The sequence below is a fragment of the Schistocerca gregaria genome, chromosome 5 (assembly GCF_023897955.1).
Source record: "Schistocerca gregaria isolate iqSchGreg1 chromosome 5, iqSchGreg1.2, whole genome shotgun sequence".
Lineage (NCBI taxonomy): Eukaryota > Metazoa > Arthropoda > Insecta > Orthoptera > Acrididae > Schistocerca > Schistocerca gregaria.
Genome location: NC_064924.1, coordinates 311,995,468 through 312,020,661, shown reverse-complemented (window position 1 = coordinate 312,020,661; position 25,194 = coordinate 311,995,468). Strand labels below are relative to the sequence as shown.

General features: G+C 42.6%; 1 protein-coding gene across 3 annotated transcripts in view; it reads left to right on the top strand.

The window, feature by feature from the left end:
- The window catches only part of LOC126271989 (E3 ubiquitin-protein ligase LNX-like), a 589,442-nt gene that overhangs the window by 475,639 nt on the left and 88,609 nt on the right, over positions 1-25,194 (top strand). Inside the window, exon 1 of one of the 3 annotated variants that reach the window (XM_049974466.1) lies at positions 1,346-1,499. The exons of 1 other annotated variant lie outside the window; for it this stretch is intronic. In XM_049974466.1, coding sequence (XP_049830423.1) covers positions 1,479-1,499 — 21 coding nt within the window. In that variant the 5' untranslated portion in view covers positions 1,346-1,478. Of the gene's footprint in view, positions 1-1,345; positions 1,500-13,852; positions 13,928-25,194 lie in introns of those variants that run through there. One more of the 3 variants, XM_049974465.1, reaches the window with a different exon arrangement.

The following is a 25,194-nucleotide window of genomic DNA, read 5'->3' as shown; positions in this document are numbered from 1 at the left end:
AGCCTTTATATGAATAGAAAAGGGACTTTTTGCCTCAAGAGGAATTCATTCTTAGCTCCTCCATCTTTCTCAGTAAAACATGATGAAAATCTATATCTTTTATGGGACTTAATAAACTTAGGTTTTTGAAAACAAAATCAGTCTTCCCGAATCACTTATAATGCATCCCATCCTCAAGCATTTTGCTATTAAAAACGTCAGTCCGTGTTGTAATTATTTCAATAACATTAAAAGCAAAAAACCTTCAATGTATCACTCTCTCACGCTGTCTTTTAAAAAATAAACTGTTGCAATTGTTCCCGTAACATTAACAACAAAAAACCTTCGATAGTTGGAAATGGACAAATGTGCCTTCAGGTTATGAATCATAAATTAGCGGTCTGCAGCGCAATCTTCTGTGCTGAATGGCCTCATTCCTGGATAAACGGGCTCTAGTGAACCAGGTAAGTTAAATGTTACAGTGTCCGAACCGAAATGGATTCGTACAATGACCAACTGTTATTAGAGACTACCTACTCATAATTCTAGTATATGTGATTATCTTTCTACATTTTTATTTACGCTCAGTATGGAGAGATTTCGTAATGTTTGTCCATTATTGAATTCATAAAAACGTGCGTCGCGGGTTTCTTCGTATACGACGAACTCGATACTGATGTTTCACAAGAATCGAAAGTGGCCAGCACACTTATCCTCTGCCATCTGTGTTCCTGATGGAGAGAAAGAAAAAAATTGTTGCGTTCATTCCCCTTCATCCTTCACCACAGAATGAAAACCGATGACTCACAACGGCCAGATCGCGTTTTGTGGGTCAGAGATAACTGTGTGGCCGAGTCATAGCATGCCTCTCAAGTTACGTCAGTAGATTACACGAAGGTACCTCGGAAAGTCTGTTTCGCTGCGATATAAAAGAAGGAAGAAACTAAGAAAGATTAGGGTTTTATGGTTTAACGTTCCGTCGACGACGAGGTCATTAGAGTAGCAGCACAAGATCGTATTGAGGAGGGATGGAGAAGGAAATCGGCCATCTCCTTTTGAAAGAAATCGTGCCTGAATTTGCCTTAAACTATTTGAGAAACTCATGGAACATCTAAATAAATCTGGGTGATCGGAGGGAGATTTGAATCGTCACCCTCCCGGATGCGAGTTAAGTGTCATTCAACATTCGTTCCATATGTTTCCGATGAAAACATGAAACGTTATCGTGACACATGCCCAGAATGACAAGTGATGCATGCCCGCCTTTATAAAGAAATCTTTCTTTCCGGTCAGCGTATCGTAGTTGATAACCGATCATACAGCTAATCTCGATGACTCGTTTATCGGATGTGGCTTCCTCGCCAGCATTCTTTTAATCGCATGACCCACGGCGCGATATCTCCGTTTGTAAACAGTGACTCACGGCCTGACCGTCACCTGTGTGCTGTGTGGAGCACCAGTCAGTTTGGCTGAGCACAGCGAGACGGCAGTACGGAAACATGCGTATCAGGAGCAAAGCGGTAAGTTGTGACCACGCGTTTGCTGACTGCACTTCTCCGTTCGAGAAAACGCCGTCTTCCTCTGTGTATCGACGGATTGCCCAGTGCATCCTTGTAATTTATGGAACATTATGCTATAGTAAATTACTCAGATCTTATTCAGTGTGATTATTTTATTCAAGTCAAGACTCTCACAACACTCTCGACTTTTATAATCTTCTTGTGGTATTGGAAGTACCTGCTAACATCAATCCCACGTTTCCGAATTAATTAAAAAAAAAAAAAAATACGCCTTCTGCAAAACTCAAACATACTTCAACATCTACGTGTCATCTTTAATTGGTCTCGTATCATTCCTGTAAAACATTACACTAGTTTGTGGTTGGTTTTCTGTTTGATGTCTAAGAGTTATAATATGGGAATTTTTATTTTGTTGTTATCGCTGGCCTGAAACTGCTTCAATTTTAAAAATGGAATTGCAAAGGTCTTATCAGTTCTAGGGCTGGACAGCACATCTACAAAGTAGTTGGAAAAATACGTTTCTTTGTTCGAAGAGTAATTATTTTCAGGTACTTTATCCGAAAATAATAGTGGTCAATGTACCGTACTTACGTTTCCCGTTGAATATATAAAGAAAGAATGGTTTAAATGGTTGTAAGCACTATGGATGGGACTCAACATCTGAGGTCATCAGTCCCCTAGACTTAGAACTACTTAAACTTAACTAAACCTAAGGACATAACACATATCGATGCCCCAGGCAGGATTCGAACCTGCGACCGTAGGGATCGCGCGGTTCCAGACTGTAGCGCCTAGAACAGCTCGACCACAGCGGTCGGCTATAGAAAAGGAATAAGAAAACAAAAATCATTGTGTTTTGCAGAAGATGGAGTTAAAAAAAATTGAAAAAGAAAACAGAGAAGGGACCATCTTGCAGAATTTCAAGAGATCGTAAGAGAATGTAGACATAGGCGATTCAAAAAATGTTCAGATGTGTGTAACATCTTAAGGGACTTAACTGCTAAGGTCATCAATCCCTAAGCTTACACACTACTTAACCTAAATTATCCGAAGGACAAACACACACACGCCCATGCCCGAGGGAGGACTCGAACCTCCGCCGGGATCAGCCGCACAGTCCATGACTGCAGCGCCTGAGACCGCTCGTCTAATCCCGCGCGGCCATAGGCGATTAATTAACTCATTTCGTATTACCAAAGCAAACTGTTTATTATAACTTATACTTTGCACCATTTGCAATAGTGATTTTAATACGGAAATAAAATACGAAAACTCTCGCCGCTCTTGAACCACTGTAACATATTCCAGGAATCATCAAGAGTGAGTTTCCACCAACAATAGGGCGGAACATGGCAGCAGACGAACATAAACAAAATTATTCTGCTACTTCATTAATCTCCACAAATGTTTAACTATTAGAAAGGACCTCCAAGAGGAGGGTTGTTAATGGATTCCTTATTCGGCGTTGTCGAATAAGGTACCATTAATTACACAGTGAGTCATCAAAATGTGTCACTCATTATTCATTACCTCAATTTTAACGAAAGATTACCTGCTAGGAAATGTTGCTCAGAAGAACTCCTCAATTTTTACTTGCTCAGTGCACGAACCCAGCAAATTGTCTAAAACCGCCCTTATTGCAAGCATTCGAACTCCACACTAATAGCAGATCCGTGCGTACAGATTTGTTATGGGTGAATGCTTGTCTTTCTTTGATTTTGTTGTAGGTGTTTAGTAAGGACCAGAGCCGACATTATGTAGCCGCATGTGACAATCTACTTTTTTCGAGTTATTCAAAAAAATATAAATGTTATGGCGAGCCGATTCAAAGAATTAAAACACGACAGGAAAGACCGCTGGTAGCAAAGAAGTCTAGTAAATATGGGCTCTAAAATGCATGCGTTAAGAACAATGAGCACTTCATCTTCGGTACTGTGAAACACATCTCTTCTACTGCAAGCTCTTTACTTTCCATTTTCAGGGAGGAGGAAGTACAGACCAAAACAAGTAAAAATTTTCTAGCGAGCATGGGCTTTAAAGTGCGTACTTTAAGACTGTGAGCGCTTGCTCAGTAGAAGAGATGTGTTTCACAGTAGCGAAGATGCAGAACTGCTCACAACTCTTTAAGGTACGCACCTTGGAGCCCATGTCTGCTGGACAGTCTTTTCTTGTTTTCCTCCATAGCACTACCTCCCAAAATAGGGAAAGCAAGGAGCTTACAATAGAAGAGAACTGTTTCATAGTATCGAAGATGAAGAAATGCTCTTAGCTCTTGGTGTATGCATTTTAGAGCGCACGTTTACTGAATTTCTTTTGTTTCGAATGATCGTTCCTCCCGTATTTTTGAATACTGACCATTCCTCCTGGGATACACCGGATGTACGCGTTCTATTACCAGAACGGCCATTTGAGGACTGTGGGTACGAGAGAGATTAGTGTACACTGCTCAGCCAAAACATGACCACTGCCCAACGCGAGCTTAAATGCCTCCTGGCGGCGTTGCGGGCAATTGAGGCAGTAAGGAAAGAACGTAAGCGGAAGACAGACGAATGGGCAGTCATTATAACGAAGATACGGACCGCAAATGCGTAAATCCACTTATACAAGTGGTTTTGATAAAAGGCACATTGTTGTGCCACTGCAGCTGTAAGCGAGAATCTCTGAAACGGCGAAGCTGGGCGCCTGTTGGCGTACTATTCTCGTGAACACGTGGTTGAAAGATGGTGAAATAACGAGTAAGCCGTATGGTATTGGACGACTACGTCTCATTGCAAAACGTAAAACAATCTGTGGCAGATCTGACTACAGAGTACAATGATGCTGCGTGCACAAGTGTTTCGGAGCACACCGTTCAGAGGCCATTGTTGAATGAGGAGCTCTACATCATACGACCCATACGTTTTCCTGTGTTGCCCCAACGACATCGTCAGTTACAATTGCAGTGGGCACAGCATCACTGCGTTTTTAAAGAGAATCAATAAAACGAGTCGCCTGTTGAATGAATTGCATTTCTTGTTACACGAGGTCGATTGTTGGGTCCCTACACGCCGTTATTCAGGTGAATGGCTGCACGAAACATGCAACGCGCCACAGATGCAGGACGGTGAAGGCGGAATCATGCTATGGTGTACATTGAGTTGGGCTTCCACGAGATCTGTGGAGGTAATAGAAGGCATCATAACAGCATTGAACTACGTGAACATTATTGAGGACCGCCTGCAACTCTTCATGCTTGAGGACGTGTTGCAAGGTCAGAATGGTGCTGCAGTGATTTGAGGGACATTATAGTGAATATACAGTGATGTCTTGGCCAGAAAATGTGACTGGTCTGTAACCACTGGAACACAGCGGTCGCCAACCGCGTGCCCGTAAACCACCATCCCGTAATTTGCGGTGATTGTTTGACCTGTGCGCAGACATCTGGTGCCACATACTTCTCGAATCCTGTCAAGGACTTGTAAAATCCAGGCTAAGCGGAATCTCTGACGCGCTGTGAAAAGTGGAACAATATGCTGTTAAACAGGTAGTCATAACGCTTTGGCTCATCAGTGTACACTTTTTCAACTTTTCTGGATTGCGAAGTTCGTGTCCGCCCGGGAAAACTGACAATATCGTTCAATTGGAAGTTTTTAAGTTGCTTAAAAATGTACAATCGTGTCTACAGGAAACGATCTCAAGCGCTGCAAAATATGTCTCTTTTTCCGTACTAGTCATTTATATTAAATTTTCCTAAGGGTTGTATAGACGTCGATGGTGCACATCAATAATCTTACGTTTCATCTGTAGGTAAGGAGTTAGAATGATATGCTGGAAGAAACTGTAATTATTAGTATTTGCCCGGCAATGGAGAAAAGGCAGTGACGTGGTGGTGGTTGTTGGGATGTTTAAGGGGGACTTAACACCTAAGGTCATCAGTCCCGGCAGTGACGTACTCCCTAGTCGTGTGTCACTGTAGGGTTAAATATTCAGTCTTCCTGCATTGTCTCATGGAGTGAGGATAAGAGACGTCGTCCGTTGGATGAAGACGTTCGTCTAATTTAAAACAAATTTGCTGTGCAACGGTACTGTGATTTATCATCGTGTCTTCTCACTCTCACCACTAACATAGAAACGGAACTACGAGGGCCGTTTGAAAAATCCGTGCAAAAATAAAAACTAGTTATGTGTTTGGGGTAAACCTTTTTTTATTTCTCGGCATAGTCTCCTTTTATACACTTCGTCCAACGCTGTTCTAATTTGTTGATCCCTTCCGAATAATAGAAATTGTCCAAGTCTGCAAAATGGCTATTACTTGCTGCAATCACCTCCTCGATTGAATAAAATCTTTGTCCCCCAGCCATTTCTTCAAAGTGAGGAACTAATAGTAGTCCGAGAGAGCCAAGTCTGGGCAACAAGAGAGTTGGAAATCTATTTCCATTAATTTTGCGACCACAACTGCTGAGGTGTGTGCTACTGCATTGTCGTGATGGAAAAGGACTTTTTTGCGGTCCAATCGGCGGCGTTTTTCTGCAGCTCGGTTTTCAAACGGTCCAGTAACGATTAATAATATGCACCTGATGTTTTACCCTTTTCCAAGTAGCCGGTGAGGATTATCCCAAAAGACAGTCGCCATAACCTTTCCGACCGAAGGAATAATGGTCTTCGCCTTTTTTTCGTGCAGATTCTCCCTTGGTAACCCATTGTTTAGATTGTTGTTTGGTCTCAGGAGTATAGTAGTGTATCCATGTTTCACCACAGTGACGAAACGACGCTTAAAGTCCTGCGGGTTCTTCCTGAAGAGCTGCAAACCATCCTTGCAACAATTAACACGATTCCGTTTTTGGTCGAGCGTGAGCAATCGCGGAATCCATCTTCCGGATAGCTTTCTCATGTCGAAATGTTAATGCAAAATATTATGTACCCGTTCGTTCGAGATTCCCACATCACTAGCAATCTCACGCACCTTAACTCTTCTGTCATCCATCACCATATCATGGATTTTATTAATGATTTCTGGAGTTGTAACCTCCACAGGGCGTCCAGAACGTTCAGCATCACTTGTGCCCATATGGCTACTCCGAAAATTTTGAAATCACTTATAAACTGTTCTTATCGAAGGTACAGAGTCACCGTAATGTTTATCAAGCTTCTCTTCAGTCTTCTGAGGCGTTTTGCCTTCCATAAAGTAATGTTTAATCACCATACGAAATTCTTTTTCGTCCATTTTTTAACAATCACTCAACTTCCTTGATCGACACGAATGCCAAACACAAAGACATAGACCAGTATGGCTGACACTTGGTGTGAGTTCTTTCCAAAGATGCTACTAACTAAACATGACTTTGATACGTGTCGGTGGTGCCATCTCTCTGACTTTGCAAGGACTTTCCAAACGCCCCTCGTACGCTCTACACTCTGACTTGGAGCAAGCGGCATTTTGATCGGCATCCATTCACCAAAGGCGCTGCCAGTACTTGAAATTGTGGGACTAAGCCCATCAGTATTAACTACTGAGTTTTTTTAGACTCGGTCCTGTGATTCCAAGCACAACAATTACTATTAATAATAATAATAATCGGCTGACGCTAGCTAACTTCAGCTAGGGTCTGTCTCAAAGTCGAATTTTTCTTGACTGTAGTGCACATTAGGTGGGTCCGACACATGCACTGTAAACAAAGTTACGATTTACCCAGCTGCATGCACAGGTTGCTAAGTTTTGTTTCTGATCTTGCTTAACAGAGCGACAAAGATAAGAGAGGTTGTAAGATTTTGTGGCTATAACAGCTGGTTGAAGATTCCAAAACCATCGGAGCTTGGTCAGAAGAACTGGACTTCACGACGCTGGGAGGCGAGTACAGGGCAACACCAGGAGCGGCTTGGATCTGTACGGTGACGCGTCCGCTTGCGCAGCATCCCGCATGGAGCTACCCGGAAGGGGAGAAACGCTTCCAAGAAGCGACTGCGCGCCTCCGTGAAGGAAAAGCTGCGTGCCGCGGCTCTGCTTTCGGCTGATGAATAATTCATGGGTCCTGCTCGGCCTTGTGCTCTCCCGCAGCCAGCGCAATCCTTGTCCCTAAAACCTTAAACATTACTACTGTTCTGATGTAGGCTCTTCAGCTCCCATTCGTTAAATGGAAAGGGAAACACCGAACTCACGCCTTTGGAATTTCAAGGTTGACCGCGTGGCTTAAGTGCATAGTTGTGCTCAGGCACGCTATAAGCAGCAGTGACAAGTCCAAGTGACAACGGGATTAGTAGATAGTGATCTTGAGTACACTAAATGTTAAGCGGTTCCCCCACCCGTCCAACGGTGAGAAGAAAAAGGGGTACCGAGTCTCTTTCTGTCACATTGTAAGCCTGTTTTGTCTCTATAATGGCGAGCTGAAATGTATGTGCTCAAATAGCTACCTACCGAAAATTATCGTAGGAAATGTACTTCGCCGTTTTTTTTTTTTTTTTTTTCTCTCAGTGACCATATAGCTGCAAACAAACCAATGGAAAGCGCTGGTTTTCTTTTCCTTTTAATTTTTTGGTCCTGATAGATGCCTTCTTTTTTTGGGCGAGGGAGGGGGCGGAGGGGGTATTTTATTCTCACTTGGTGCTGCCTGTCACTATTCCTCATGTGCCAACCTCTTCAACTCAGAATGGCACCAACAACCTGTCCCCTCAATAATTTGCTGTGAATATTCTAATCTCCGTCTGCCCCTACAGTTTATATCCCACTAATAAGCTGATGACTTAACACATGTCGTATAATTAAAGTCCCTGCTTTTCAACCATCTTTCCCTACAGTTTATGCCTGTCCTTCTCAGAATTTCAAACGCCTTGCACCGTTTTATATTGTCTAACGCTCTTTAGGTCGATAAATCTTCCGAAATTTCTTTTCTTCCAAACTTTTCGAGTCATCCTCGCACCAAAACACAAAAAGTTAATGATAAGGAATGTTCATTCTCCTGCGTAAATTATATTCTCTTAGTCATGTAACAAAAAAATATGGCATGCTGTGACTCATTCACTCTTCAGTTACGTAGTAAACATCTCACTCTGTGTATTTAGCTGTCGTGTGTCTTATCAATCTATATTACATGTATATTGCTAATTTAAGAACACACCGTCACAGTGTCTTAAATATTATTATTTGTATTTGTAAATATTTATTCTGTAGCACATTGTATCTCAGGTAAAATATGATGATGTAACAAATTGTAATATCTATTGCATACATATTCTTTGTATTCACATCCAGTATTTACATGCTGTGAAAAAGTGTGAAACCAAATGCAGATAAATACTGTGTATATTTGTATGTACATCTGACAATGTTAATTATGGGAAATGATTTGCGATTGGTACTATGATTCAACGTACTGTAAGTGCTGAAAACGTAACATTTTTCTTTCATAAACGTTTGAGGGTGCTTAAAACGTAATATTTCTCTTTCATAAACGTTTCGTTACCGATTACTAAACTTCGATCATTTCGCAAGTACCATCACTACAGCGTTTATCTACACTTGGTCCATGATATCATATTCCTGTAACACCTCCATCTAGGGCGATCCGTGGTCAACAGTGGCTCATTACAGAGTAATTGCAGTTCGAAATTTTGTCGGTGGTGTTCGAGTTCTCCCTGTAAGCTGCAAACAGTAATTCTCTTCTGGTCCTCTCAAAGGTTGGGTTGGGCAAACGATACTCTCTTTCGAACGAGCTCGAAATTTCCTGAAACACCGTAGAATTCGATACAGTATCGAGTGCTGCTCGAACATTCACGTAACATTTGACTTACGCGGCGCAACAGCAGGCGACAGCGAGGAACTTAAACACTGCCACAATGACGTTCCGTGAAATAAAGCTGAACATGTTAACCATAGAACATCCTGTTGAGTTTGAACTAATTTATAGGAACAGTTGTCGTACAATAGTTATAGAAACCATATGCAGGGTGTCGTCAGGTGTTTTCTTTTGATGTTTCAGCACATATTTGCAATTTCGTTTTTGGTTGTTTAGTTGGAGTCAGCTCAAACACACAGTGCTCTTTACGTCTTTCATGCGAAGCACATTGTCGATAGAAAGCGTCGATTTGCTTCCCGTTACAAACGAAATGATCTTTAGAGCGGAGTTTTCCGTGTCCGTTTGATAGAGCGGCCCCATATTACTCTACTCCAATATTTGGTTTATTGATTAGTACTGAAAGTGAGAGTAAAACTCGAAGAGCAGCCGGTACCATAGCAACGACGGCACTGCTCTGGCCCGCGATGACTGCTACCGCCAATCATGCAACACGACTGACTCGCTGTTGGATTGCTGTTTATTTTTAGTGTTTTACTGTCCTCCTCATTACGTATTAATAAAGCGAATATCACACTAGACTAATCTGGGAACGCTCTATGGAATGGGCACATAAAATTCCGGATTAAAAATCACTTACTTTGTAACAGGACATAAACCGACGCTCTCCGTCGATACAAGGCTTCGTTTGAAAGATGTGATGAGCGCTATTTGTTTGGGCTGATTCCACCTACACAATGCGAGAACGAAACTGCAGACATCTGCTGAAACAACCGAGAAAATGCGCCTGACGACTCTTGGGAGACACACCCTGGATAAATATTTATTTGTAAAGCTAAGAATCAAATAGGAGAGTACTATCCTTCAAACAATATTACTCTACTCTGAAGCCTATATAATGTTTACATAGAAACAGTAATAATTTATTAAATGAGCTACAAATGATCATTTTGCTGTTCATATATTAGTACAACGTGTAAATACGTTAATCAGCTTTAAAACAAGATGATAACATTAAGATGAAACAACATCTGAACGACAAATAAAGGAAATAAATCATATTAAATTGATTGTAATTATGATCGCGAGAATAAATAACTGTAGTCAGACACGTTGTGCCTCGGGCATGGATGTGTGTGATGTCTTTAGGTTAGTTAGGTTTAAGTAGTTCTAGAGGACTGATGACCTCAGATGATAAGTCCCATAGTGCTAAAAACTGTTTGAACCATAAGACACGCTGTGGAAAAAGTACCAAGAAGCGTCACTAAACCGCAGGACGACTGGATTCGTGGTTTCCTGTCAGAAAGGTCCCAGTTCGTAGTAATAGACGGAAAGTCATTGATTAAAACAGAAGTAATATCCGGCGGAAGTGTTATAGGCCCTCTATTATTCCTGATCTATATTAACGACATAGGAGACAATCTGAGTAGCTGTCTTACGAGTAATTTGTTTGCAGATGATGCTGTCATTTACCATCTTGTAAAGTCATCAGATGATCCAAACCACTTGAAAAATGATTTAGATAAGATATCTGTATGGTGCGAAAAGTGGCAATTGACCATGAATAAGGAAAAGTGTGAAGTTATTCACATGAGTACTAAAAGAAATCAGCTAAATTTCGATTACTCGATAAGTCATATAAATATGAAGACTGTAAATTCAACTAAATACTTAGGGATTACAATTACAAACAACCTAAATTGGAACGGTCACATAGATAATATTGTAAGTAGAGCAAACCAAAGACTGCGATTCATTGGCAGAACACTTAGAAGGTGCAACAGGTCTACTAAACTGGCCGGAGTGGCCGAGCGGTTCTAGGCGCTACAGTTTGGAACCGCGCGATGGCTACGGTCGCAGGTTCGAATCCTGCCTTGGACATGGATGTGTGTGATGTTCTTAGGTTAGTTAGGTTTAAGTAGTTCCAAGTTCTAGGGGACTGATGACCTCAGCAGTTAAGTCCCATAGTGCCCAGAGCCATTTGGACCATCTTTTTGGAGGTCTACTGAAGAGACTACTTACAACACGCTTGTCCGCCTATTCTGGATTATTGCTGTGCGGTGTGGAAGCCGCATCAGGTGGGACTGACGGATGACATCCAAAAAGTACAAAGAAAGGCAGCTCGTTTTGTATTATCGCGAAATAGGGGAGGTAGTGACACAGACATGATACGTGAATTGGAGTGGCAATCATTAAAACAAAGGCGTTTTTCGTTGCGACAGGATCTTCTCATGAAATTTCAATCACCTGATTTCTGCTCCGATTGCGAAAACATTCGGTAGGCACCCACCTACATAGGGGGAAATGATCATCACGATAAATTAAGAGAAATCAGGGTTCGCACAGAAAAATCTTAAGTGCTCGTGTTTCACGAGTGCCAAAGAGAGTGGAACGGTAGAGAGACAGCTTGAAGGTGGTTCATTGAAGCCTCTGCCAGGCACTTTATTGTGAATAGCAGATGTAGATGTAGACGAACTGAAGCTTGAAAGCTCGATAATTAGATTAAATCATGATAGATTCCTAGCGGCTGTTTTTACATATGACCTGTACTACATATGATACTGCAGTTCGTGTTTCACCGTTATTTTATGATTAAAATCCATAGTGTATTAATACACCATATAGTACGAATGGAAGGCGCTAGATCGTTCGACAATCGAAAACTCGAGCAAAGCACGAGGTTCCTCGAACTGTGACGTCAACTGCTTGAACAGTTCGAGTCGTGCTCAAGCACAGCACTAATTTACACCTGTCGATTTCGTCCCGTTAAGAATGACTTGTTGAGCTCTACTAGCCAGCAGTTTCTCAGTCCAAGCAAAAATGTGGTCCAGCAATCCGTTAGCTGGTGTCTCGATTACTAAGCGGCGGTGCTGAACCGTAAGGAATGCCTCCATTCCCACTGCCAGCCAATACTCCACCTGCGGTGACTAACATGTCGAGGAGACGTTGAAGTCTTCAAACCATGGAGGTAGAATAAGGGGAGATGGCGCTACAGACTTACGCTGTAAGTTGTTTTGCAGTCAGTGGGCGGGGTCTGCCACCATCTTGGATCCCCCAAGACATTAGCAGACGAGTTTTTGCAATTGCTTCTTGTTCGTTATTTCTGTCTCGTGCACGCGGTATTTATTTTATATAGTAAATGTTACACTGTTTTAGTGAACAACACAGCATAAGGAAACCAACTTCAAACGTTTTTCTGGTCTTAAATTCGTACTCGATACAGTAATACGACACGAAAATATGACGCTTCTGGCCCCATTACTGTAATTTCTTTTTGTTTACACGCTTCGAATAACCGAGATGATAAGTATGTGCTATGAAAAGCATGCTTTCTTAATCCATTTCTATTCACTTTCATCGTGTTTGTGTCGATAATTGATAAAGCAGAACTCCAAAAGCAATGATTGATAGTTCAGAGGCACCGATTTGTATTCGTTGCATTTTCAAGTAAAATGCAAATTTTAAATGTTCAAGTTTGCAAGAAACTTACCTCATTTCCTTTGCTGTCTCATAGATGTACGGACGGACGATATGAACAAGGCAGCTGTCATGTCAACAAAGTGGAAGATTCGTTAAATTACGAAGGAAAAGAACGGAATTTAAAATTGTCAGGCCCATTGTAGTTTACACATCTGCTTTGTTCATAAATTGTACCTACCAAGTGACATTCAGTGTGGCAAATAACAGCAATTTACAGGGTAACAGGACAACACAGTGATTAATGTAATGATCTAAATAGCCTGAACTTATCCCAGATAGGGAACTTTGCTTTAACAAATATGTAACCCATTAAGTACTTATAATTTTGCCACTGTAACAGGTTTTCCACACATTTTACTGAAGATTTAACTAACTACATGTAGTTACATTACTTTTATATAAAATTATCGCATTTTAAAACATTAGTCCCCATTTCCAGGATATTTCTTGCCAGAACTTTTCAGTTACTTGGGAATAACCAAACACTGAAAACCAAGTGTACTGCTCACCTCCAGATAGCTCTTCGTGTTGGATTGATAGGGAATCTGAAGTCAAATCACAGAAATAAAACCATACTGTAAAACTTTACAGTGCATCAGAATTTCAAGTATACATAAGGAAATAGCTCTTAAATAAGTCCACTTACGAATGAAATGTGATTTGTTTTAACTTTAGACTGCAATCAGAACGATTAGTACACCCGGAAGCGACGCACTTTTTTTTTTTTTTTTTAATAATCAAAACACTTCACAACTACACAGAATCAAACCACCAGAAGCTAATGTTTTGGGGTAGCTAACATGGTGGATCTTCACTTGGGTTGGTTTCAAGTGTGTGACGTCATGACAACTCCTCTTATTTTTACCTCCATGCTTCAAACACACCGCGTGCGAAAGTACAGTATTAGAGACTGGGGGTGGTATCCAGCTGATGCGGAAGGTTCCCTCGGCCCCTGTGGCATGCGGCGGACAAAGGCGGGCCCGGTCGGCTTAATGGCCCTCCTGTGGGACAGGACAGTCCCGTACCCCCAAAGCGCGTGTACCTGCCCGCGCTCTCCAGAAGCCGGCAGCCGAGGCACACAAATATATCCGTTCAGTCAGACGCGGACCTGCCTGCAGCCCTGCTATGCCGCAGCGAGGATTCCGGCCGTGCGCCTACCGCCAGCTCCCGCCGTGCTGTCCAGTAAGTACTTCACGTCTACACCTTAGTCGTTATTGACTCCTTATGTTTTACCACTCGGTTTTACGCTGCGTCTCGTAATTATAGGCCGCCTTAGACCATATTTCCGCTAATGGAAGATATCTTTTGTGATTTTCGTGCTGCGCAACAATGACCTAAGCCCATGATTTACACGAGTGGCTCTCCGGTCAAATTCAGTTACTCGTTGTGTTTGGACGTCATGTGTTTGCGTGTAGACCAGCTGCCAACCAACCCCGCGGGTGGGACAGTGACGTCAATTATCAATTGACAGTGCCGAGTGTGGAGCACCTCGCAGACTGCACATGCACAGAAGCAGGCAACCGTAGCATCGCCTGCTGTATCAGAAGCGATCCTATTCCCTCCGAGCTTACTCCTGTTATAGGAATGAATTTTGTGCTTTTGTGTGTTCTTAATCTTTACTTTATTGTTTGGTTTGTTTTGATTGCCATATTGCACGGGTTGCACGAGAGCAAGCATGCAGAATTTTCAACTATATGCACAAGAGAGACAAAGTATCTGAGATCGAGAAGGAATTGACGTTTTAAAGTACATGGACAAAGGAAAGACCCGCACTAGCGAAAAAAAAGAACGTGAATAGACAAGCATTTTTTATCACAATGTTTCAACAGCGAAAAAAATCAGTCCTATGGAAGGAGAAAAAATGTTTTCTGCACAAAGGATAAAGGAAAAAAGGTGCTGATAATGCATTTTAAATATTATTTCTTAGCATATACAGGGTGGTCCATTGATCGTGACTGGGCCAAATATCTCACGAAATAACCGTCAAACGAAAAAACTACAAAGAACGAAACTTGTCAACCTTGAAGGGGAAAACCAGACGGCGCTGCCATAGGTCAAACGGATATCAACTGTGTTTTTTAAATAGGAACCCCCATTTTTATTACATATTCGTGTAGTACGTAAAGAAATATGAATGTTCTATTTGGACCATTTTTTCCGCTGTAATAGTCACAAACATATGGCTCACAATCTTAGACGAACAGTTGGTAACAGGCAGATTTTTTAAATTAAAATACAGAACGTAGGTACGTTTGAACATTTTAGTTCGGTTGTTCCAATGTGATACATGTACCTTTGTGAATTTATCATTTCTGAAAACGTATGCTGTTACAGCATGATTACCTGTAAATACCACATAATGCAATAAATGCTCAAAATGATGTCCGTCAATCTCAATGCATTTGGCAATACGTATAACGACATTCCTCTCAACAGTGAGTAGTTCGCCTTCCGTAATGTTAGCACATGTATTGACAATGCACTGACGCATGTTGTCACGCGTTGTCGGTGGATCACGATAGCAAATATCCTTCAACTTTCCCCACAGAAGGAAATCTGGTGACGTCAGATCCGGTGAATGTGCTGGCCATGGTATGGTGCTTCAACGACCAATCCACCTGTCATGAAATATGCTATTCAATACTGCTTCAACCGCACACGAACTATGTGCCGGACATCCATCATGTTGGAAGTACATCGACATTCTGCCATGCAGTGAAACATCTTGTAGTAACATCGATAGAACATTACGTAGGAAATTAGCATACATTGCACCATTTAGATTGCCATCGATAAAATGGGGGCCAGTTATCCTTCCTCCCATAATGCCGCACCATACATTAACCCGCCAAGGTCGCTGATGTTCCACCTGTCGGAGCCATCGTGGATTTTCCGTTGCCTAATAGTGCGTATTATGCCGGTTATGCTACCGCTGTTGGTAAATGACGCTTCGTCGCTAAATAGAACGCGTGCAAAAAATCTGTCATCGTCCCGTAATTTCTCTTGTGCCAAGTGGCAGAACTGTACACGACGTTCAAAGTCGTCGCCATGCAATTCCTGGTGCACAGAAATATGCTACGGGTACAATCGATGTTGATGTAGCATTCTCAACACCGACGTTTCCTTAAATAACGTAACTATCCGGCGAACGGTCCAGATACTTGGATGATGTCGTCCAGGGGATACCGAGCAGCATACACAGCACACGTCTACTGGGCATTTTGATCACAATAGCCATACATCAATACGATATCGACCTTTCCGCCATTGGTAAACGGTCCATTTTAACACGTGTAATGTATCACGAAGCAAATACCGTCCGCACTGGCGGTATCTTACGTGATACCACGTACTTATACGTTTGTGACTATTACAGCGCCATCTATCACAAAGCGAAAAAAGTGGTCCAACTAAAACATTTGTATCTCTTTACGTACTACACGAATATGTAATAAAAAAATTGGGGTTCCTGTTTTAAACAACCCAGTTGATATCCGTTTGACCTATGGCAGGGCCATCTAGCGGACCAACCATAGCGCCATCTGGTTTCGCCCTTAAAGGTAAAGGAGTTTCGTTCTTTGTAGTTTCTTCGTTTGATGTTTATTTCGTGAGATATTTGGCCTGGTCACTATCAATGGACCACCCTGTATATTTTTTGGGCATATAAATGACGAAATTTTGAAATATTTGGACGAGTCCTTTACTACTCTTACAATTCTTAGGAGCGTGGACAATTTATGCTATGACCTTCAATAACTTCCACAATGAATATTGCTTCGCTCATTAATGAACTCTGTCGTTATTGCTTGTTCCTATATTCTATTACTATTTCCTTTTTTTCACAATATGCATAATCCTTCATAACCTCACTGACGCCGTTCTGGTGCCAAACTGCGTAGCAGAGTTCTCGCAGTACATGCAATTTTTGTTCACGGGTGACAGGCGACGCTGCATTAGACCCATTCGCAACGAGTAGTCGGTTGAAACGAGGAACTCGCTCGCGTGAAAGGAACTTCTAGATTTATAGGGGAGTCATTCTTATTAGGTCACGTCACTTTTTGTACAAGTATATGCTATATCATCACATATACAGGGTGTATAACTCCACCGACATAATTTCAAAGAATATCCAGCGGTATTTTATGAGTATTTTGCTTCTAAGTGACCCAGTGATAGGCGGTATTATGGAAAATTTACTGATTAATAGTTGCTCGATGTATGCAACGTGTGTGGGTTAGCTAAATTATGAGGAGGACTGACACAATGAAGCTATGTTGACGTGTTTCTGCAGTGATGCCAACCACATCACAGTTCTAATGCATCTCCAAAGTTTTGTAACTCTTCATTAAGATATGACAAGATAATGTACATTGACGAAATAGAAATGCTATAAAGACATTAGACGGAGTCTATTATTAGGTTTTCTAAAATTAAAAGTTGTTAAAGGACACGGAGAATATATGCACATAATTTATCATGTTCTGCTGACACAAACGAAGAACTCGATGTTTCATTAGAAATAGCTTTGCTCTAAAGGCTGTGAGCTAGACGTGAAGTGGAAAGAAGACCAATGAATAAAGAGGACGTATTGATTCATATGGCCCTCTCAGGGGAGGTCATGCAGCATGTTGCCAGATGTCAGAACTGAATATGTAGGTTATTTTTCACAGTATAGCACTTCTGTACAATCAGTTATTAATTTCTTTGGATCATATAATAACTGTAACGAATAATATTGTAATACACTGAAACGGAAGTCTTTTTGCTCATATATGTATTGATAAAACGTCTTTCATTTTACGGTATTCACCGTTATTTTACCTTTGGTAAGAATAACAACACAAATGCTTTTAGCCCACAGATGTTCCGATTCATGTTAAACATAGTTGTATTTCTTTCCAGACGAAGAAAACGAAGTCCCCGCTAAATGGTATTCCTTTATTTTTGTCCTTAATTTACGAAATTGTTTTCCGCAAGGGAACAAAAGATTCCTGCCATTAGAACAGAATTTCATAACGATATAAGTCAACCTCCGCACGGCGACGAAAAGTGATCACCGTGCGCTACGAACAAAATGAAATAAAACTCAACGAAAACTAGTTTTTTCGCTGAACAACGTATAGTTGGATTTGTCTAATTGAGAACTGCTAATGGTACCGGCATAAACAGCTTTAGTTCCAATACAGAAAAGTAGGAAATGAGGTCTGCCCAATTTTGTACTAACAACGGATAGTTCCGTTAGTGAATCGCTACTTACACTATGTAATCAAAATGATCCGTACACACCTAAAAAATACATTTTTTTACATTAGGTGCATTGTGCTGCTACCTACTGCCAGGTACTCATATCAGCCACCTCACTAGTCAGTAGACATCGTGAGAGAGCAGAATGGGGCGCTCAGCGGAACCCACGGACTTCAAACGTTGTCAGATGATTGGGTGTCACTTGTGTCACACGTCTGTACGCAGAGACTGCCAACAGTTGAAGAGGGTCATAATGTGTAATAGGCAGACATCTATCCAGGCCATCACACAGGAATTCCAAATTGCATCAGGATCCACTGCAAGTAATATGACAGATATGCGAGAGGTGAGAAAACTCGGATTTCATGGTCGAGCGTCTGCTCATAAGCCACACATCACGTCAGTAAATGCCAAACGACGCCTCGCTTGTTGTAAGTAGCGTAAATAAAAATTGGACGGCTGAACAGTAGAAAAGCGTTGTATGTAGTGACGTAACACAGCACACAGTGTGGCGATATGATGGCAGGGTGTGGGTATGGCGAAAGCGCGGTGAACGTCATCTGCCAGCGTGTTTAGTGCCAACAGTAAAATTCGAAGGCTGTGGTGTTATGGTGTGGTCGTGTTATCCATGGAGGCTTGCACCCCTTGTTGCTTTGCGTGGCACTATCACAGCACAGGCCTTCATTGATGTTTTAAGCACCTTCTTGCTTCCCACTGTTGAAGAGCAATTCGGGGATTGCATCTGTCAACAGGATCTAGCACCTGTTCATAATGCACGCCCTGTGGCAGAGTGGTTACACGGCAGTAACATGCCTGTAATGGACTGGCCTGCACGGAATCCCCACCTCAATCCTACAGAACACCTTTGGGATGTTTTGGAACGCCGACTTCGTGCCAGGCCTCACCGACCGACATCGATACCTCTCCTTAGTGCAGCACTCCGTGAAGAATGGGCTGCTACTCCCCAAGAAACCTTCCAACACCTGATTGAGCGTATGCCTGCGAGAGTGGAAGCTGTCAACACCACACTGATTTCCAGCATTACTGACGGAGGGCGCCACAATCTTGTAAGTCATTTTCAGCCACGTGTCCGGGACACTTTTGATCACATAGTCTACGTGATACAGTCCACATTTGCGACGTAATGGAACATACAAAGAGATGAAGGTAATTATCTTGCTAGTAGATGTAAATTGTTTTGTTTTATCTCAAATATTAAATGAAACATTTTGTTGAGTAGCGAATGGGCCTCACTTACGGAACAAACAGCTCGTGGTCGTGGTAAAGATGGTCTGATCTGTGGAGAAGATGAACGAGGATGCTGGCGCGCAGCTTTTATCCTGTGACGTACCGCGAAAAAAGGCAGTTGACTGGGTTGACGAGGAAGTGCTACAGGACACGCCCGCCTCTGCATTTCTTCAAAGCGGAGGAAGAGCAGCCCATGTTTTGCGGGGCACCACGTCCGCTGCCTCGCGGTCAGAAATAGCGTAGCGCCGTTTCTCGGAAGGTGTCCTGGTAGGAAGCTCTCCGCACTACCGTGTCGTCTCTGGCACGCCGTCGAGAATTCTAGTCTATTTTAATACAATGCCGTAAGTAATTTTCTGAGTACTCGAACAATGCATTATCGTACATGTAGCCACTCTTGGACTACAGATATAGGGAACTCTGCGAAACTACCATATCACGGTATGAAATGGAATTCAGTGCAAAGTAATGGTTAGTTTGCGACAAGCAAAATAGACGTTGGTGGGTCATTAACTAACTACAGGTCGTCTGAGAAGTAATTTCAGTTGATAAATAGTGAAAACTTTCTATGTGACTGGCACTCGGCACATGCACCATAAAAAGGGTGTTATGGCTAGGAACGCACACCATTTCTAATTATTTGTGAGATTTTTGCCACTGGTAACTTGTTTATAACAACAAATAATTAATGAAAGAGGCATTCGCTTGTAAGAATGAGCAAAACATGATAGCGACACATCTGTGATATACCTGTTAATGTTGGTGATTTTCTTGGTCTCTCAAAAGATTAGTGAGGTCATCTTGTCGAAACCTTTTGCACATTTACGATAAATACCTCCAGCACCAAGTATTGTCTGTTTGTCATTACGAATGGCTGTAAAAGAGAGTTGCTGTCTAGAGTTGCCTGGAACCAGATTTCTAATCAGCTTTTATCTTGATCTTGGGCTTCGCTTTACTCCATCTTAGGAACAAGCACGGTTATGTCTTAATATTCAGCAAAGTGAGCTTATTGGGGAGGATCATCGTGAAGTAGGTTTTCCGAGATTGCTTGAAACGAAAGACGGAATGACAGCCTCAGGAAGGTGACGGCAGATCCTCTCCTCTTGCGCTTATTCCGTGTCTTTGGTGACTTCTATGACGATTCAGCGTTAGGCTCCATCGCAGTCCATAAGTGTTAAAAACTGATCCACTTGAACCTTAATCTGACAGAAATTTTCAACAAACTGGCATACGTCACGTATACGTGGTGTCAATCTGGTAAATGAACAGGACGTGCGTTACTGACACTGTGAAATGGACAATTTACACTACCTATCAAAAAAAAGTGAAGCATCCAGAAACCACGGTCAGGTGAAAATGTTACTTCGTACATGTAATCCTCATCGACGAGTATATAAACAGTTACGTGTTGTAATACTTATTAACACGTAGAATGCCACCAGAGTGCACTAGTGTTGTTCGTGTTTAGTGTTGTTACCAGGCGTTTTAGGGTGGATAAGGAGGGGGGGGGGGTGAAAAATGTCAGATGTTCAGTGAATATTATGAAGTACAAGGAGATGTCACATACTTCTGCAAGACAGCGTTATCACCAATTGATAGTTTGAAAGGGGCTTCATAGTGGGTGCCTAACTGGTCGAATAGTGCTGTGATCAGATTTGCGAGACATTCGGATGTGGCAATGGCCCGATGCTGTAATGGCTGAGAAGGTGAGGGCAGGCATACTCTAATCAACATTCCGGTCGATTATCTCTGATCACCACAAGGAAGGATCATAGTATTGTGCATCAGCCACATCGTTACCTCTTCACATCTGCGCTTTCCACCTAAGTTAAAAGTCCCCGCAGCAGAGTGTGTCATTCAACACTATTGATCGGAGATAGGACTGCTGGACTAGGGAATTATGGTGCTGTGTCTAGGCTGCCGTCAACACCTCATCACGAACCGCTGCTTTTGGAGTCGTGCTTGACTGGGAAGCAGGGACTGCTGATGAATGGTGTTCAGCTATGAATCGCAGTTCTTTATTAGCCCTGGTGACCATCGTCGACGGGCATAGCGACAACCTGGGGAGGGTTCCATTCTTCCAGTGTTTTGGAAAGGCACGGCAGCGTTACTGCTGGCGTCGTAGTGTTGTGAGTCATAGGGTATGACTCCAGATCAGGGGTGGCAGTGACGCTACAGCACGGACATTGTGCGTCCACCTGTGTTGTCTGTCATGCTGCAGTATCGTGGTGCCATTTTTCAACAGGACCACTGCTCGTCCACACACGACGCGTGTGTCTGTGAACTGTGTTCATTGGCTGAGTTACTCCTGTTGGCGGCAAGATCCGTAGGATCTGTCCCCGAAAGAACAATTATGGAACCTCTGTGCAGTGATCGTTGCAGTACACGGTTACAGGGTCTTCAGCTGGTCAGTACGGAATGAAAAAAATAACACTTGCAGCAGTCGCTTTTGAATTCACTTTAGTTATCCAACCAGTTTCGGTGTTCCATTACACCATCTTCTGGCCCCTTGACCAACGTAATTTGGGACGAATCCTATCTCGTGTGCAGTAATAACAGGAGCCAACCGATGTCAGTTGATGAACGAACTGATAACGTCGTGCAAACCATAGATCTACAGATGCCAGATATTTAATATTGGCTCCTGTTATGACTGCACATGAGACTGGATCCTCCCAATTTATGTTGGTCAGCGGGCCTGAAGATGGTGTAATGGAACACCGAAACTGGTTCATAAATAAATTAAATGCAAAAGGGACGGCTGCAGGTGTTTTAATTTTCATTTCATCTATGGAACCACATTGGACATCAACTCTCCCCCGGTTCCAGCATCCAGGATGCGGCTTTGTGACACCCTTTCCAAAAGAATTCGTGTATGCATCCACGTCGGAAAGGACACAACAGCATGCTGATAGGTATACTCATACTGCCTAGTTCTTTCTAAATTTGTACCATATAGTAATCACCAAAATAACGCAATATACCCAGTCAACTTGTTAAGTTTCATTTGTATTCCCCTACTATTCTGGGTTTATCACTGTTGTTGTCAGACAGTGTATATAAAAGAGATGTTGATCAATAACTAAGCCAACACAGTAGTCTTGTTACATCAGATAAAATGAACGCATTATTTCGAAGCCGAATTTGTATTTCATTATCAGTAGCTGCTACGTCATCCAGACGAAAAACCGGTATGAAGTTTCCTTGTTTCTTCACTGGTGGAACAGGTGTAAAATCCAGCTTTCCTTGCTGATCACAAATATTTATATTTTTGACTCAGCTGTATTCATTCATCATCAGATATCCTTGCGTGAAGAAAAATCTAGACGTGCACTCGTGCTAATTTAGATATATATGGAGACGCTCATCAACCCTAGTTAGATTCCCAGCTCAAGGACTGTATTAAGCCGCGTAGCTGACCTCAAAATTAATGTGCCTAATACATTTCGACAACTAGGAATGTACATAGGAATGAAGTATGTGTGTGTGTGTGTGTGTGTGTGTGTGTGTGTGTGTGTGTGTGTGTGTGTAAACCTGGATGTGCTTGATTGCGGCTGACTATTTTATCCAAGCAAAGGTAACGAAGATTAGGATTTAGTGTCCCGTCGAAAACGAGGTTATTAGAAACGAAACGTAAGCTAGGATTCGGGAAGGTTGGGAAAGTTACCGACTTTGGCCTTTCAAAAGTTCCATCGAGGCATTCACCACATGCGTTTTAGGGAAATCACGGAAAACCTAAATCTGGAACGCCATGAGATGTCGGCGAAACTGTGTAATTTGTTTATAAAGTTAAAGAATTTGAATGTTGTGAACTGTAAACTGAACTGAATTGAACTGGTTTCCTATTCGTAAAACTACGTGTATGACTGTTTCGTGATTTTGAACAACGTAACTGATGTAATTATGAAAACGCTCTTGCCCGCCGCTGTGGTCTAGCGGTTCTAGGCGCTCAGTCAGGAACCGCGCGACTACTACGGTCGCAGGTTCGAATCCTGCCTCGGGCATGGATGTGTGTGATGCCCTTAGGTTAGTTAGGTTTAAGTAGTTCTAAGTTCTAGGGGACTGATGACCACAGATGTTAAGTCCCATAGTGCTCAGAGCCATTTGAACCATTTTTTTGAAAACGCTCTCTCATAGAATGAATCGCCAAACTATCTAAGACTGTTTATCTTTAATTTAATTAACTCTTACTGAAATAATTAGAAACCGTTAAACTGTAGATTGTATAGGCTATTCCATGAAATTCTGTATTACGCAATGCAGTGAACAGTGCTAAAATGGACGGAGCCATAGAAGTGTCTCACAGTTCTAAACACAAAAGTACAAATAAAAAATCTACATAAAACTGCAAAACAAATTTTGAAAGAATAACTATCCAAAATATTTTTAAATTTACGTACCAATACTGACTAAATACACTAATACTGACTAAATACAATTCTAAACCTTAAATAATGCAGACGCGATTTAACACTGCACTGTGAGAATAAGATTGTCCACATAAAAATAAAGTTTGAACTGATCTTCGGCAGAATTACGACTGATATTAATTCTGAAATGCAAAACTTAGTTTTGAATGCTCTTACTCTGTTATGCTAAACTCGCCCAGATTTTCATGGTTTACCTGTGGCAACGGAAACTCGGTACTGGTCGGAAGTGATGAACATTAAAGCGCAGCGTAGCAGCAAACTAGCTAAGGGAAAGAAAGCCTTGTGCAGAGCAGTGCAAGGACATGCAAATATTCTAGGCAGACTAAGCTTTGGCCTTAGCCACTGTGTTCCGCAAAGTACAATGCGGCGACAAGAAACTATAAATATAAATATTTGTGAGGAGACGGTGGAAGATATTGCATTATGTAAATGGTCAAAAGATATTAGCAAAAACTACACTCCTGGAAATTGAAATAAGAACACCGTGAATTCATTGTCCCAGGAAGGGGAAACTTTATTGACACATTCCTGGGGTCAGATACATCACATGATCACACTGACAGAACCACAGGCACATAGACACAGGCAACAGAGCATGCACAATGTCGGCACTAGTACAGTGTATATCCACCTTTCGCAGCAATGCAGGCTGCTATTCTCCCATGGAGACGATCGTAGAGATGCTGGATGTAGTCCTGTGGAACGACTTGCCATGCCATTTCCACCTGGCGCCTCAGTTGGACCAGCGTTCGTGCTGGACGTGCAGACCGCGTGAGACGACGCTTCATGCAGTCCCAAACATGCTCAATGGGGGACAGGTCCGGAGATCTTGCTGGCCAGGGTAGTTGACTTACACCTTCTAGAGCACGTTGGGTGGCACGGGATACATGCGGACCTGCATTGTCCTGTTGGAACAGCAAGTTTCCTTGCCGGTCTAGGAATGGTAGAACGATGGGTTCGATGACGGTTTGGATGTACCGTGCACTATTTAGTGTCCCCTCGACGATCACCAGAGGTGTACGGCCAGTGTAGGAGATCGCTCTCCACACCATGATGCCGGGTGTTGGCCCTGTGTGCCTCGGTCTTATGCAGTCCTAATTGTGGCGCTCACCTGCACGGCGCCAAACACGCATACGACCATCATTGGCACCAAGGCAAAAGCGACTCTCGTCGCTGAAGACGACACGTCTCCATTCGTCCCTCCATTCACGCCTGTCGCGACACCACTGGAGGCGGGCTGCACGATGTTGGGGCGTGAGCGGAAGACAGCCTAACGGTGTGCGGGACCGTAGCCCAGCTTCATGGAGACGGTTGCGAATAGTCCTCGCCGATACCCCAGGAGCAACAGTGTCGCTAATTTGCTGGGAAGTGGCGGTGCGGTCCCCTACGGCACTGCGTAGGATCCTACGGTCTTGGCGTGCATCTGTGCGTCGCTGCGGTCCGGTCCCAGGTCGACGGGCACGTGCACCTTCCGCCGACCACTGGCGACAACATCGATGTACTGTGGAGACCTCACGCCCCACGTGTTGA